Genomic DNA, 17,007 nt, shown 5'->3' on the forward strand with positions numbered 1-17,007 from the left:
TATATGATATGATCATTTATGATGATGGTTTGACCGTACAAGTATAGTTGGCTTATTTTATTTATTTTTATTTAACCAGGCAAGTCAGTTAAGAATAAATTCTTATTTTCAATCACGGCCTACACCGGCCAAACCCGGACGACGCTGGGCCAATTGTGCGCCGCCATATGGGACTCCCAATCACGGCCGGTTGTAATACAGCCAGGAATCGAACCAGGGTGTCTGTAGTGACGCCTCTAGAATTGAAATGCTTTGCCTTAGACCGCTGCGCCACTCGGGCCCTAGGTTTTGCTGCCTAGCTGCACCTCACATTGACCTCGCCAATGGTCAGGATCAGGAGAAACCACCAGCGAGGAAAGGGCGCTATACCGGCGCGCTATTTAAGGTGAATTGTGAAAAGAACGAAAAGAAAGCATGCAAAACCTGACATGGCAGCTCTTCGGGGCTCATAGCTAGGCTCTAACCATTGAAGACTCGAACCTCCTCCCCACATAGATCGGTTAGGCCTAATCTTTGTTTATAAATACTTGGCCAAGTTGCAGAGGTAAGAAAAGGAAAGAGGGTCAGAGGGAGGGTAGGGCTTTTGGATTCTACATCCTGTTCTTGCGTTTTAAATCTTCCATAACAATAAAGAGAGCCTGTAGCGTATGGGTGCTTTCCCACTCATAGCTCCAATGTACTTCGATTACTTGTGAAAATACTGGGGAGTGATTTATTTATTTGCTTGTTTCTGTTATTATATTATTATAGGCTACTAATGTCAACGAAGTGGTTGTTGTAATTGTGATGATTTACCCTATTCAATGTATGATTCAGTCATATTATTGACGGAAGAACTCCACTCTCACCTCCACAGAAATAAATACCCAATTTAATCTACCTTTCCCGACTGCTCGTATCCGCTTCAGTGCTACACAGTACACTCCTGGTGCTATATCAGACATATTATCATCAAGTCGTTAGCCGCTTCTAAACCACTATTGCACATGAATTTACGTGTGTTTACTTAGCAGCCTGTGATCCAGGGCGAGGTACAAGTTGAAGCACATCCCAGCCTGTAGCTCCCTGCTGGGAGGGAGGGCTGAGCGGTGTCAACAGGCCGCAGAGTCGGGAGGCCAAATGGCCTGACATTATTATCGATGCTGAACTTTACGCATCGTCGTTGGGACGATTTCGCGTGTTGCTCGCGGTTTTACCTGAGGTGTGTGTGTCGCCTATATGTAGTAAGTGTGTACGGTCGTGAAGAGGAAACACCAACAGCTCGGCACTATTGGGATACGAGGCAGTATGAAATATTTGTCCTTTTGAATGACATTTTATTTCATGGCAGGTCTAATCCAACCCTGCCCCCATCATGACTTTTCCCAACTGTACCATCTTCAGTGAACCGAGTTATCATACATAAAGTAGGCTATTCTATAGCGTTTACAGTGTGTGGATATTTGTTTTGCCTTCTGATGGACAAAGGAGAAGGGTCCACTGTTAGCTGAGCTCCACCAACCTGAGGCCTGGGGATTACAGCTCGACCTATCTTCCCTAGCCTACGCTCTGCCCGGCCACGGAGAGCCAAGGAGCTGTGATCCGCGGGTTTACTATAGGCCTAACCTTCGGTTCGACGGTATGTGTATTATTCGCTACACATAGATCATGTGGTTTGCAGGGATAACAACGTTCATAGTTACGTTCATAGTTTCATCAATATGTCATACAGACACCTTCATCGTCATCACTGCCCCGTTCAGAACATCTCCTCAAGTCCCACTCATCCTGAAGAAGTTGCCAGATCCTGTCTGTAATCAGTTTATGTCAGTGCTTATCACTGTATCTCCAACACTGAGGGAATGCAGGCATAGAGCAAATCACAGGGTTTCCAGGCCAACATCATAAATCTAGTCTGATTGGACACAACGATTTTAGCTCTCATAACCATCATTTCTGTCGTAACCAAAAGGTTAAGGAGCCTTTTATGAATAAAACAAAAATAGAGGTTCACAGGGGCTGGGAGGAATCGTTTATAGGGGTATCAAAATGGCGCAGTAATTGACACTATGATTTTTAGCCCACTACTCGTTATTCCATATTCTATAAATTCCTTACATTTACTTGAATTTCTACACGTTATGGACGTACCCTGAATGAATCAATGGTCCATAAAATAGGGCATTTTATGTCATACAACAGATATTTAAACGGTGTGATGATGCAAAACGCACACACACACGTAAACTGGGTGAATATCACGTGCCCATCGGATCAACCCAAAGGGCAATTAGAAAAATTGACACAGTAGACTGTAATTGTTGTATTTATTTGGCTACATTTGAACCCTTTACCTAACCCATACAACCAGCTGACTAAAATGTGTAAATATGATGTTGCTCATCTTGTAGGCTATACACACTTGATGCATTATCCTAGAATTAGGCTTATGTGTTTAACAAGGTAAATTACTGTGAATTTGCCTCATTTCAGATGTGATAGCCTACAGCGCATTATTTTTAGATTTACTGGCCAACATTTTAACGAAGTTAATAGCCTAAAAGAATGAATCAAAATAGAACAAATATAATATTTTGAAGCCTAAAATAATGGATTGCGTAGGCCTGTTTGTTTATGCTCTGTGCTATTCCCTGCGCTCTTAGCCTCCCCATTGCAGCTGGGTATTTTCTTGCTCTAGGTATTTGGGAGTGAATAACCAACGTTTTGATTATTATTATTATTTTTTAAATGTACCACGCATTTGTACCCATTACACTTTGTTTGCATATAAGCTAAACTTTTGGGCTGCTCCTTCGTTTTGTGTTGCACTTCGGTATTAACAGCGATATTCCCATCAGCTGCTACAGGCTATTCAGAAGTTACGGCTGCTGTTGCCTGCGTTTCTCCGGCCCATTGTGAGAGGAGCCCCCTCGGTCCCTCTCTTTCTCTTTCCCCCTGAGCTTAGCCCAGCCGGCCGGACGAGTGCAGATGACTCACCAAGAAGGGTTCCAGAGCGGAGGCTACAGCAGCGTGCTGCATGGAGGCTCTATAATACCGGGGGAATACCGCGGCCCGACCGGTAGACTAGCCTCGTGCCTTTCCCGGGGCGCACATTCATCACTCGTGCGGATAGATATGTTTGTTGTAATGTGCACGCGTGCTTTTGGCGAGGACATGGCTGAGCGCGAGGTTTGATGGAGGAGATTGGCGGATTACAGCGAGTGGAAGGTAAGAGGACACACACACACACACAGTCACACTCAGTCATTCACACACGCACACACACACACACACACACACACACACACACACACACACACACACACACACACACACACACACACACACACACACGTCCTCGCTCTTCCAGGAAAACAATGCAGAACAAAGAACAAGAGTAATGTTTCCCTCTCGTTTACACTTTTCTGGGCCTTTATAGACTACAGTAGGCTATGTGGTTGCACTCGGGTAGTCTTTATGAGATACATGCAGAGTGATACATTGACAAATATATATGGGCCAGTAGATTAGGCTTGTGTGTGTACTCGAAGGGATAACACAACACACATCGACGTCCCATTATGCACATCAATGCAGTTTTCTACATCAAATTATGCACTGTAAAAAATATATTTGTTGACTCAATTTACAAAGGTTTGTTACCAGGCTGCATTAAAATGTCACGTTAACGTCAACCCAAGTAAGTGGAAATGACAAACGTGGATTTAATAACTTGTTGAGTGAACTTGATACTTTTAGTCAAATCAATGTACTTCAACGGATTTTTTTTTTTTTGTTGGCCTGACAAAGCTACTCAAGTTGTTTTGACAAATTACCAAGTGGAGAGGACAAGTATTTGATAGTCAGGAAAACTTACCACTGTTTATAACCTGGCTGCCTTAAAATTGTATGTCCTGTCAACTTCCTATACAGTTGAAGCAACTACTTAGAAAATGACACATTTCAGAACTGCCTAAGTCTTTGAAATGATATAATAGAGATTTCAGTAGAGAACCTGTCTCCTGCTCGTGTGCGAGCTTTTTCTGCACTCAGTAATGTCAACCAACCCACAGAACCCTTTAGCTACAAAGCATTCTCAGTAATGGTTAAATAAACGTTTTACTTGTTACTTGTTACATGTGGTTGTTTATCTACCTCTATTGAATGCACTAACGGAAGTTGCTCTGCTAAATGACCAAAATGTAAATGTAATACTTAACTGCTAGGTATCATTGTAATGTGCCCCACCCCCAGAAAATAAGTTATCTGAACTTGACAATTTCAGTCAACACTACTGTTATGTTGCTTCAGTTGATTTGCCTTATTGGTTATGAATTTCTATGTTGAGTAAACACGTAGTTCTTAGCTTATTCAACTTGATTTCATAAGTTGAGTAAACACATTGTTTTTGCTAATTCAACTTTATTAAATAAGTCAACAAATTTGGCTAGATAAAACGAATGACTGTGACTGAATCTAAATATGTTTTTTGACGCTGTGCCTATATGGAAATGTCCAGGACAAGACTTTAAAACGTCCCAAACAGAGTTGGTGTGAGGGCAGGCTATTTTATTATGGCCTATGTTTGTGTGTGTGTTTCCCATGTGTGAAAACCACACCGCAAAACGGAAATCCTTCAACCATAATTAAATAATGGAATAATAACTCTATAGTTCATGTTTCGGTAGTTTTAAAAAAAGAGAAAAAGCCCGTGGTTTTAAGTGTGGTGGGGAGGCGCTTCACACTAGAACCCGAACTCTGAAATCCAACAACCTTAAACCCTTAAAACCAACCTGCTTCTCTAACACCCAACTCAGGGTGTTTTACTAACCATGTCCCTTTCCCACACCCTGCTCCATGTCATTTGTTTTGCATCGAGTTTAATGGAGACACTTGCTCAAACCACTTGCGGAGAGTATGCTTTTTACGGTTCAAATTCACTAGCCGTGCCAAAACAAATGAATTCCTTGGGTCCGATCCCCCTAAGAATGCGATTTTACATGCAATCTGAGCCTGAAGTGTGAGCTGGGGGGTGGGGGGTGGGCTGTGTTCACCCCTCACCCCACCGTGCAGCCCACCATGTTGTGTCTGCTTGTGCTTTCCTGTGCCTTGGCGTTACACAAGCAGAGCAGAGGAAATGCTCCTTTACAGGCAACCAGAAAGGCACCAGTAAGGAGAGGAGAGGAGAGAGCATGCATGTCCAACAGGTATGCAGGCTGTTTCCACAGTAGTGTCTGAGGCATCTACTCTGCTCCTGTAGATGTGTGGAATGTCAATTATTGTCAGAGCTAAGCATTGCCCATTCCCTTGACATTTCGTGTATGGCACAAGTTTTGGAAGGAGCTTCATTTCACACAAAAATGAGTTTTCGTGTAAAGGCTACTAGGCCTAAACACGTCGTCATTTCGTGTGCATTTCTTGTTTTTTTACTTTCATTTCATGTTTTTAGGAAAGCTCAACATGTAGCCTCGGTTACAGCACGCCAACACCACCGCAAGTCACTCATTACGTCCAGGCCCATCATTTATACCACATCTAACAGCTTAATAGCCCCATCATGCTCTTCTAGGCTACTTAAAATAAGTAATTTATTTTAAATCAGATGTTATTCGTCACATACACAGTTTACATTAGGTATAAAAAGTGCAGCGAAATGCTTATGGTCTAGCTCCCTCACACACTGCACTACATTCATCAATAATAACAATACAAATAGTCAATTAAATATAACATGTCATTTAAGTAATAAGAGAGGAATTGATAATGGACTGTATTACACTATTTACAATTATGAAGTGGGTAGTGACCTAAGGGAATAAATAGTATATTTGATACAAAATGCAATTTAATGTAGGCCAAGTCCTATGCAATAATTATATATAAATTACAATCAAATATAGACATGATCATATAGCTGGCTTGTGTATTTCATTGACAGTGGAGAGATAGATATAGGACTATAGTGTGAATCTAGTTTTAATTGCAGCAGGATTATTTTACTTAAAATGTAGAAGTAAAATGTGACTATTTGATCATTTGTACGATTTTTTTTGTAACATTTTAACAAAATAATTGTTGCATCCAAATGTCTTTAAAATCTTAAACATATAAAATCAGAGCACACACAATGTACACGGTCTATATGTCATTTATGAACAGGGATATAGGCTAGCCTATATGTAGCTTAGCTAAAATGTGTCTATCAATAAAAGCAATAAATAATTCCAAAGGATGCCAATAGGTCTTAGCATGAGGAAATGTGCTCTGTGTATGGATGGTGTATGACCCTATTGGGCGGCAGGTAGCCTAGTGGTTAAGAGCGTTGGGACAGTAACTGAAAGGTTGCTGGTTCGAATCCCTGAGTCAACTATGTGACTTATCTGTCGATGTGCCCTTGGGCAAGGCACTTAACCATAATTGCTCCTGTAAGTCCCTCTGGATAAGAGCGTCTGCTAAATGACTGACATGTAAATTGTATGAAGTAATCCTCCAGGCTTGAGGTTATATAGGGACGTTCCTCTGCCACTCTGACGGGGCTACAACACACCGAGGTCGGCTGCAGAGGAGTGGCAGGACCAGCCGTGTGTATGTTTACTCTACCCACATCAACTATGATTTGGGAAACACATAGGCTTGAAACAAGAAAATCTGGGAAGAGGGACGTTGCCTAAATCTGACTCTTGCAATGCAGGCTACACGAAATGTCAACGTCGAATCTTGACGAAAACTAGGCATATACCCTAAAACGTGACATAGGAAAAGTAGATCCAACTAGGCTAAATGTGGAGATGGGATGGCTATACATGTTAACATACTCTGTCAATGCAGATACATCAGTTGAATAGTTGTTATTAAGAGAAACTTGTAGAGGGTGGAAGAGCCTAACGCAAATGCGCCCAAACTCATTCAAGGAGTGTTCCTAATGATGATGGTCCTCCCCCGCTCCTCCCCCGCTGTCCCACGGTCTCCCCTCCCCGGAAGAGAAAGAAAAGCTCTCGTCTCTCTCAGGTGCTTCCTTAGCGTTACAACACTGTAGCCATAATATGACACTTGAAATGTCTCTATTCCTTTGGAACTTTTGTGAGTTAATTTTTTACTGTTTATTTCAGTTTTGTTTATTATCTATATCACTTGCTTTGGCAATGTAAATATATGTTTCCCATGCCAATAAAGCCCTTTGAATTGAATACACGCAAACGGTGAAATGGAGAGAGAGAGAGAGATGGCAGCAAGATTTGTGACCTGTTAGCACAAGAAAAGGGCAACCAGTGAAGAACAAGCACCATTGTAAATACAACCTATATTTATGTTTATTTATTTTCCCTTTTGTACTTTAACTATTTGCACATCATTACAACACGGTATTTAGACATAACATGACATTTGAAATGTCTTTATTCTTTTGGAACATTTGTAATGTAATGTTTACTGTACATTTTTTATTGTTTATTTCACTTTTGTTTATTATCTATTTCACTTGCTTTGGCAATGTTAACATATGTTTCCCTTGCCAATAAAGCCCTTAAATTGAATTGTTAAAAAAAAAAAATTGAGAGAGAGAAGTGCAGTAGACCTTGGAGTTGGTGGATTTGTTTCTCACCTCTCAACCTAGTTTACCTTCCACGTTATCTGGTTCAGGGTAAGTCTCCCCATGTGTAGATCTGATTACCCATCCACAGTTTTGTTCTTAACTAGAGAGGTTTCCCACATCAACAGTGGGAAAGTTGTACAATTTTGCCTGCATTGGAAATAATTGTACGAAATTTGACATAGCCTTGACATTAAATAGACCAATTATTTGCTCAATATTGAGAAAAAAAATGTATTCACTTTTTTTGGGTTGGTAATTTGTATATAATATGTTATAAATATAGATGTAACGTAGCGTATTTTCTTATTTAGAGTTCGGTGATAACTTAAATTACACAATTGTTTTGCAAACCTGTTCCTTGGTATTCCACGGTGTGCCTGACTACAGCCTATAGGCCTCGTTAGAAGCGTGTCTATAGGTCTTTAACTCTGTGGAGCCTTCGGGTTTCCCAGACCCCACAGCCCACAGGCCTCCAGGCCGCATGCAAGACAACCCCCATCACCATGAGTGTCGTATGGAACAGGACAGTCATGCAGTCATGCAATGTTGGTTTAATGTAGCCTATGGTCTCTGCCCGTGCTAATAACCAATCTCTCGACTGAACAGAATACTGCCAGATACCGTTGGCTATCATTTGTCTGAAGTAGAAGACAAAGTGTGAGGACAGGAGGACATATTTAATACAACAATTCATTGGTAGTAAATTGTGTTTTCCAAATGCCTTTAGTGGAGCGGTATGCACATCCATATAAACACCCAGTGCAGCTTTCCGAACGCTGTTCAATTACAATACACGTTGAAAGCAGCCTACCAAACGCTGTCCAATTACAATACACGTTGAGAGCAGCCTACCAAACGCTGTCCAATTACAATACACGTTGAGAGCAGCCTACCAAACGCTGTCCAATTACAATACACGTTGAAAGCAGCCTACCAAACGTTGTCCAATTACAATACACGTTGAAAGCAGCCTACCAAACGCTGTCCAATTACAATACACGTTGAAAGCAGCCTACCAAACGCTGTCCAATTACAATACCCGTTGAAAGCAGCCACTTTCCAATTAAAATACACGTTGAAAGCAGCCTATCAAAATGCTTTTTTTTCTTGTGATTTCCCAATTTCTTTCACACAACATTAAACATTTTATTAGAAGTGGTTTTTATTTTGTCACTGACAACTGATATTGTAAATCTTTAAGCTGGAAAAAATATTTAGGCTTCTCACTATTTACCCCAGTCATTGAGTATAAGCCCAAAAGGTACAGTTAATGAAATGTAACAAGCGATACAAAAGAGGTGTGTAAAGAAAAAGACAGGAAAGCTACAATTATGTGGTTGACTTAATTCGGTTAAAAACTTATAGGCCAAGTATAAACAGAAAGAAGAACCTTTATTTTTTTAATGGCATTGTTTTGGAATGAATGGGGTAAATTGGTTTTTAGTTTTTCTCTGAAAAGGGTTACATTTCACGTTGTCAGGGTCAGGGGCAGCAGTTTGGAGTCAGGACAACTGTTTCTGCTATGTTGTCGATGTTCTAAACAGGAAAGACCTGACCCTGACAAATACTATAGCCTTCATCATAAATAATATTCTAAACGTGCACAACTTAAACGAGAAATATATAACATCTGATATTAAATCCAAGACATCAACCACAATAGTTTTCAAACTTTTATCTGACTTTGGATCCGAGTGGCACTGATTGACAGAAAATACTGATGGGACGGACAGTTTTTCAGATGCAGAAATGTCTCTCTCTCTCTCTCAATTTCAATTCAATTTAAGGGCTTTATTAACACGTGTTAACATTGCCAAAGCAAGTGAAGTAGATAATAAACAAAAGTGAAATAAACAATAAAAATTAACAGTACACTCACAGAAGTTCTCTCTCTTACACACACATACACACTCTCTTTCTCTCTCTCTCTCTCTCTCTTACACACACATACACACTCTCTTTCTCTCTCTCTCTCGCTCTCTCTCTCTCTCTCTCTCTTACACACACATACACACTCTCTTTCTCTCTCTCGCTCTCTCTCTCTTACACACACATACACACTCTCTTTCTCTCTCTCGCTCTCTCTCTCACTCTCTCTCTCTCTCTCTTACACACACATACACACTCTCTTTCTCTCTCTCTCTCTCTCTTTCTCTCTCTCGCTCTCTCTCTCTTACACACACATACACACTCTCTTTTTCTCTCTCTCGCTCTCTCTCTCTCTCTCGCTCTCTCTCTCTCTCTCTTACACACACATACACACTCTCTTTCTCTCTCTCTCTCTCTCTTTCTCTCTCTCGCTCTCTCTCTCTTACACACACATACACACTCTCTTTCTCTCTCTCGCTCTCTCTCTCTCTCTCTCTCTCTCTCTCTCTCTCTCTCTCTCTCAATTCAATTCAATTCAATGGCTTTATTGGCATGGGAAACATATGTTAACATATCTCTCTCACTCCATTTAACCGTTAAAGTGTAGGCCTACTACATCAGTGGAGATAAAATTGGGCAGGTCAGGGCGAAACATGAGAGAGGCTACCTATTGTGCCGAATGCAAAGCGGTAAGTCTCATGAATCAGTCATCAGCTCTGCTCACGAGCTCAACCCCACGTCCCAAACGCCAACCACGTCCACAACAAACAACATGTCATATAAGCTGTGGAACACGCAAATACATTTTACATGTTGTGAGTGAGTTCATATGATGTTGACGCAAGAAGATATTACAGTTCAACTGGTTATTTTCTAAAATACATTGAAAAATAATGTCCAATATATAGCCAATATTTCCGAGTTAGGAATTTGAAATATTGGGGATTTCACAATTCAATTGAGTAGGCTACCAAAGTTATTGAGTTGTATAGGCTCATGACCAAAAGTAACTGCAATGTTGTGCAGTGGATTAGCCTATAGGCTACAGGCCTAAGAAATGACACAACTTAATTTCATCTGTGCATGCTACATTGGCCTAAGGTTAACCTACTATTTTGTGCAACATTAGTTATTACCATGCCTATGTGATATATTAGACCTATGTTTGTTATAGGTCTATATGAGTTTTCTTCCTATATATTTGACACTGACCCCTTTCAGCAGTGTACGTCACTCTAAAAGGAAGCCTACAAATGACCTCCGTAGTTTCCATTAGTAAATCCGTTATAGAGGTACTACATTTTAATAGGAAGCAGCGCAGAGGTAATTTTATCTCGCCAATGCATGGGCCCTCTTCTCTTTGAGCACGAAGAGTGCACATGTACGGGCAGACTTAGACTTTAATCAAGTGCAAGTTGTAAAAATAATTTGCTATTTCAGTGTTTCAGTAGCCTCCAACCCTCCAACAGCTGCCCCCCCCGCCTCCCTTTGTTCTCGCCAACTCTAATAGGTTTTCCCCTGCCACACACAATCCCCTGTTTTTTCTTTCCCCCTCTTCCCCTTTTTATCCTTGTTTTTTGCGGTGCCTTGTGGACTGGAGCATTTGAGCAATTTGAAATTAAAGCCAACAATAGGGAGCCCCTCCCGGGGACATCTCGCTCTCCATATTACACGGAGGACGCTCGTGTGCTTTCGCGCATTATTGGCAAGTCATTACGTTTCTCTGGAAACCAAACCGGGAGGGAGCGGAAGACTTCTGAGGGCTCGCAGACAGTGACGCAAGCGGCTGGCAGATGCGCTTGCAGAATAAACCCATGGATGTTGCAGAGTGCAGTTTCTCTGAATGATTCAACCAAGATTATGTCATTACAAGGTTTTAAAACAAAAGTGAAATCCATTTTTTTTTTGATGCGTGCTTTTGCATTTCACGTTTCCATTTATTGTGTAAAGTGGAAGCAATTTATTGAGTTCATTAATATAAGTAAAAATTGCAAAAACAAATCTTAATTTGATTTGCCCAGATGTGTTCTTTAAAAATAACAGTTAATAGGTTATTTAGGATTTATTTTAGCTCATAATCTAACTGTTGAGTGTTTCACAAGTGTCATAGGCGTTAGGAAAGAGAAATAAAAACCAAGTAAATAAATAAGTTAAATAAACATACACAATTCAGAGTATAGATTATTTCAGCTCCATTCATGGTGTATGTAGCTAGGCTTATATAGCCTTCCAAGTTTTTCTCTAATTGAAAATTGAAGCAGCAATGTTTGAGAGTAATACTCGTTCGAACGCCAGAGTAATTCCACACACATTTCTCTCTCACATGGCCTATTCCTTGTTACATTTTGCAACACACACACACACACACACACACACACACACACACACACACACACACACACACACACAGAGAGAGAGAGGGAAAAAGAGAGTGAAATGACATTGGAAGGCAATGACAGTGGCACAAACACCTTGGCTACATATAAAGGCTATTTACAAAGTCTCAGATGACAACAACAGCCAACATAAACAATGGAGTAATATTCATTCATGTTTTTGCTATAATAACTGAATTCATATTTGTAAATACCTCATGTTGATGTATACAATGTTGCCAATAGTCATTCCTCATTTGTAACAACCACGCATTGTACTGTTACAAAGTTTCCAAGCAGTTTCCTTCACAACACATTCGTTTAAAAAGGCCATGTGGAACCAAAATGGCGTCGTGCACATTGGCAACACTCTGAGCAAATCGTATCCATCCTTCCTGACTTGTCACGCGCCGTGCGTGCTTACGTACTTCCGCTTCCCGACGGGCCGCTTCATCTTGCTCTGGATGTGTGTAGCCTTCACTAAAGTGGGAAAAATACGGTGTCAAAACGGAATGTAAACACGATTAAAACATGATCTTTCGACCAGGTGGGACCTAAAGCGCTGTCACACTGAGTAGATGAGGATCTTCTGCAAAGGTTTCGGCGCATCTTTGTTGTCTTCGTATGTCTACTTTCTCCGTAAATGGTCTCCGGCGAGCTGTGCCTGGCAGCGGACAACGACTTCTTGGCGAATAATATGAAGGAGATGATTGGAGGTTGCTGTGTGTGCTCAGACGAGAGAGGCTGGGCAGAAAACCCTCTAGTATACTGTGACGGTCACGGCTGCAATGTTGCAGTCCATCAAGGTAAACACCGGATAAAATCCAAAACATTAAACATGGAATTTGCTTGACGAACATCCGATAACTAGCTCAGGCTAGATAGCACGGTTGATAGCTTGTAACGTTAGCTAGCTAGGCTAACTCATTTTGTTAGCTACAATAGCTAATAAGCAAGGTTATAGCTAGTTACTGTAACGTTAGCTAGTTATATCCAATCGACTGTTGCGCGTTTGACATGACCTAACGTTGCCTACCCTGTAAGGCTAACGGGCCATCACATGAACGTTAGCCCGTTACAATCCGCTCGGAAGGATTTCTGTAGTTGTCAACATTGGCTGTGTAGCCTGGCTATACAATTCGTTGAAATGGCATTGCCTAGCTCTAACTAGCTAGCTAACGTTAGCATGTTACATAATTTGTCTTACCACACACACTAGCTAACGTTTTATCCACAATGATATCCCGCAAGTAAATCACATTATTTTCCCAATGTATTGCTAGATACGTTTTGTAAACAATAGTGCCACGCGGTGAAGTAGTTAGCTAACTACCGTATGTTGTCAAAATATTGTTAGCTAGCTACTGAGTTTGACAGAATGAACCTGACCCAAACAACAATGTCAACGTCACTCAGATTCTGCTGACAAAGTCACAATCAGAACTAGGTATCCAATCGACACAGTCAATATTGGTGATTTTGGCTTTGTGAGACAGAAAAACTGCCCAGTAATTGTATTGTTATTGTTGATCGTTGTCATGTGATTGAATATATGTCTTCATACACATATTTAGATCTGATTGGGAGCCCCATTACCTAGCCCCATTAGCTAGCAACAGCTAGTCTTCCTGGGGTCCGACACATAACAAAAAAGACATTACAGACAAAATTACATTTTTTTATTTTTTATCTATCCTTTATTTAACTAGGCAAATTAGTTAAGAACAAGTTCTTATTTTCAATGACGGTCTAGGAACAGTGGTTTGAAAGCCTTGTTCAAATGCAGAACGACAGATTTTTACCTTGTCAGCTCGGGATTCGATCTTGCAACCTTTCGGTTACTAGTCCAACGCTCCAACCACTAGGCTACCTGCTGCCCCAAAACATACATAAACTAAACACACCTATTTGTACATGTTATTAAACACAGCCTATATGTTTTACATGTGAATTAATCAATAGCTAATCAACACACTGACCTCTCTGTCCCCAACAATAGACAGCATAACAATACCCTTTTTATCGTCAGTGGATTATCGCTGTTCATTAAAGTGGATTACTTGAGTCAGTCAGATGTGAGATAATCTGAGAGGACAGCAGAGGTATCTGGAGTGCAGCATGTTCAGACTCACACACCCAGTGGTGACCACGATTTAGTGCATATAGGGGAAATACTCCCATGAGCTTGGTGTATAGGCTACACCTGGGTTATGTTCAGTAGAGCACCGGGCTGGCACATTGGCAGTCTGTTGCAAAATGTTTAGAAACAGAAAGCAGAGATTTTTTATTTTTTTTATCGGACACGTTTTTCTAGTACCATGCCATTAAAAAAACAAACATGTTTCCCGCCTATAACATGTCTATATTAAAAGCGTCCATGTTACGTCAAGTGATTTACCGTTGTAGCACGGCCTACCAGGACACAATACATCAACGTCCACATCTGGAGGTGTCAGCCAGATCTGGCACCATTTGCACTATTCCCTGTTTTGATCTTGAAATAGGTAATCCAGGTAAATCATGAAGATCTGTAAAATAACTATCACCCATTGAGTTATAAAAGAGAAGTGCGAATATATATTTTTATTTAGTTGTATTAACCATGTCTTGGGCCGTGAGAGTTTGTTACAGAACCAAAAAAACCTTGTTTAGTCATGTTACCTGGCTAGCTAGCTAACAACATGGTACCTTGGCTATGCACTGGGAAAACTGAAATGGGATAGATAGCCAATTCAAAGAGATGCCCCAAAGTTTGGATGCATATGCCTAATCAATGTAATTCTAAGGTAAACCTGAATAAAAAATGAATAGCTTTTTCTGGTGATCCCTACATTCTTTTTTGGTGCCTAACTTTTGGGAGTGGTGTGTGTGAGACAATGAGAGAGTGGTGTGTGTGTGTGGGAGAGGGAATAAGTTAGTGAGCAAGAGTGTGTGAGGAAGGGAGAGTCTGTAGGCTATCTGAAGAGTAGGTTAAAGATGGTTTCATATAGGCCCTTACTGCCCCAATGAACATGCAGATCATTATGCATTAATTATTCCTCCTGCCCAATAGGCCTTTTGATATGAGCAAATCAGATATTTTCTGCAGTAGCCTTTTCTATTATACAGTAGAAAGTGTGACGTTAAATTCAATGTGTTGTATTGAGTAGAGGTGTGACTATCAGGGACAGTTTTTTTGTGTGCAGAAAGTATTCACCCCAACCCTTGACTTTTACCATATTTTGTTCTGTTACAGCCTGAATTTAAAATGGTTTAAAAATAGATTTTGTGTCACTGGCCTACACACAATACTCCATAATGTCAGAGGAAATACGGATTTCAATTTTTTTTACATATCATTAAAAATGAGAAGCTGAAATGTCTTGAGTCAATAAGTATTCAAGCCCTTTGTTATGTTAAGCCTAAATACGTATATTGAAAAAAAAAAATGTATACCCCTTTTTCATGATATCCAATTGGTAGTTAGTCTTGTCCCAGTGCTGCAACTCCCGTACGGACGGGAGAGGCGAAGGTCGAGAGCCATGCGTCCTCAAACACAACCCCGCCAAGCTACGCTGCTTCTTGACACTTCTCGCTTAACCCAGAAGCCAGCCGCACTAATGTGTCGGAGGAAACACTGTATACTTGACGACCATGTCAGCGTACATTGCGCTTGGCCCGCCACAGGAGTCGCTAGATCGCGATGGGACAAGGACAACCCAGCTGGCGAAACCCTCCCCTAACCCGGATAACGCTGGGCCAATTGTGCGCCTCCTCATGGGTCTCTCGGTCGCGGCCGGCTGCGACACAGCACTGCGATGCAGTGCCTTAGACCGCTGCGCCACTCGGGAGGCCCTAACATAATTGTTCTTACTGATTACCTCATCTCTACCCCACAAATACCCGTGTGGCCAGGGTTGTGGGTTCGATTCCCACGGTGAACCAGTACGAGAAAGTATGAAAATGTAAGTCGCTCTGCATAAGAGTCTGTGCTTAACGACTAAAATGTAAATGTAAAATGCAAATACAATGATCTGTAAGGTCCCTCAGTCGAGCAGTGAATTTCAAACACAGATTCAACCAAAGGCCAGGGAGGGTTTCCAATGCCTTGCAAAGAAGGGCACCTATTGGTAGATGGGTAAAAGAAGAAAATTGATTTATATATATATATATATATATAACATTGAATATCCCTTTGAGCATGGTGAAGTTATTATTTACACTTTGGATTGTGTATCAATACGCACAGTCACTACAAAGATGAGTTAGGCATATTTCCTAACTCAGTTGCCTGAGAGGAAGGAAACCGCTCATGTTTCAGCTTTCACCATAAAGCCAATGGTGACTTTAACACAGTTACATAGTTTAATGGCTGTGATATGAGAGAACTTGAGGATGGATCAACAACATTGTAGTTACTCCACAATACTAACCTAAATGACAGATTGAGAAGGAAGGCTATACAGATATTGTTTTTATTCCAAAACATGGATCCTGTTTGCAAAAAGGCACTAAAGTAAAACTGCCCAAAAAATGTCAAAGAAATAACTTCATGTCCTGAATACAAGTGTTATGTTTGGGGCAAATCCATCAAAACACATCACTGAGTACCACTCTCCATATTTTCAAGCATGGTGGTGGCTGCATCATGTTATGGGTATGCTTGTCATCGGCAAGGACTAGAGTTTTTTTTAGGATAAAAAATAAATAAATACAGAATATAGAGCTAAGCACAGGCAAAATCTGAGAGGAAATCCTGCTTCAGTCTGCTTTCCAACAGATACTGAGAGACAAATGTACCTTTCAGCAGGACAATAACCTAAAACATAAGGCCAGATAATATACTCTGGAGTTGCTTACCAAGACGACGTTGAATGTTCAGAGTGGCCTAGTTACAGTTTTGACTTAAATTGGCTTGAAAATCTATGGCAAAACTTGAAAATGGCTGTCTAGCAATGATCAACAATCAACTTGACAGAGTTTGAAGACATTTTGGGAAGAATAATGTACGAATAGTATACAACCCAGGTTGGCCAGATGTGCAAAGTTAATTGCTGCCAAAGGTGATTCAAACATGTATTGACTCGGGGGTGTGAATACTTATGTAAATTAGATATTTATGTATTTCATTTTTAATAAATAGCATAATGTTCTAATAATATGTTTAAACTTTTTAATTATGGGGTATTGTGTGTAGATGGGTGAGAAATAACA

At 40.7% G+C, this 17,007-nt stretch overlaps 1 protein-coding gene across 11 annotated transcripts in view; it reads left to right on the forward strand.

The window, feature by feature from the left end:
* The first annotated feature begins 2,938 nt into the window (after positions 1-2,938).
* The window catches only part of LOC106590532 (protein AF-10), a 127,137-nt gene continuing 113,068 nt past the window's right edge, over positions 2,939-17,007 (forward strand). For 6 of the 11 annotated variants that reach the window (XM_045710858.1, XM_045710860.1, XM_045710859.1 and 3 more), the window contains exon 1: positions 12,248-12,620. In XM_045710858.1, the coding sequence (XP_045566814.1) occupies positions 12,458-12,620 (163 nt within the window). In that variant the 5' untranslated portion in view covers positions 12,248-12,457. Of the gene's footprint in view, positions 3,208-12,247; positions 12,621-17,007 lie in introns of those variants that run through there. The other 5 variants (XM_014181637.2, XM_045710861.1, XM_045710865.1 and 2 more) reach the window with 5 other exon arrangements.

Source organism: Salmo salar, chromosome ssa29, assembly GCF_905237065.1.
Source record: "Salmo salar chromosome ssa29, Ssal_v3.1, whole genome shotgun sequence".
In the NCBI taxonomy this organism is placed as follows: domain Eukaryota; kingdom Metazoa; phylum Chordata; class Actinopteri; order Salmoniformes; family Salmonidae; genus Salmo; species Salmo salar.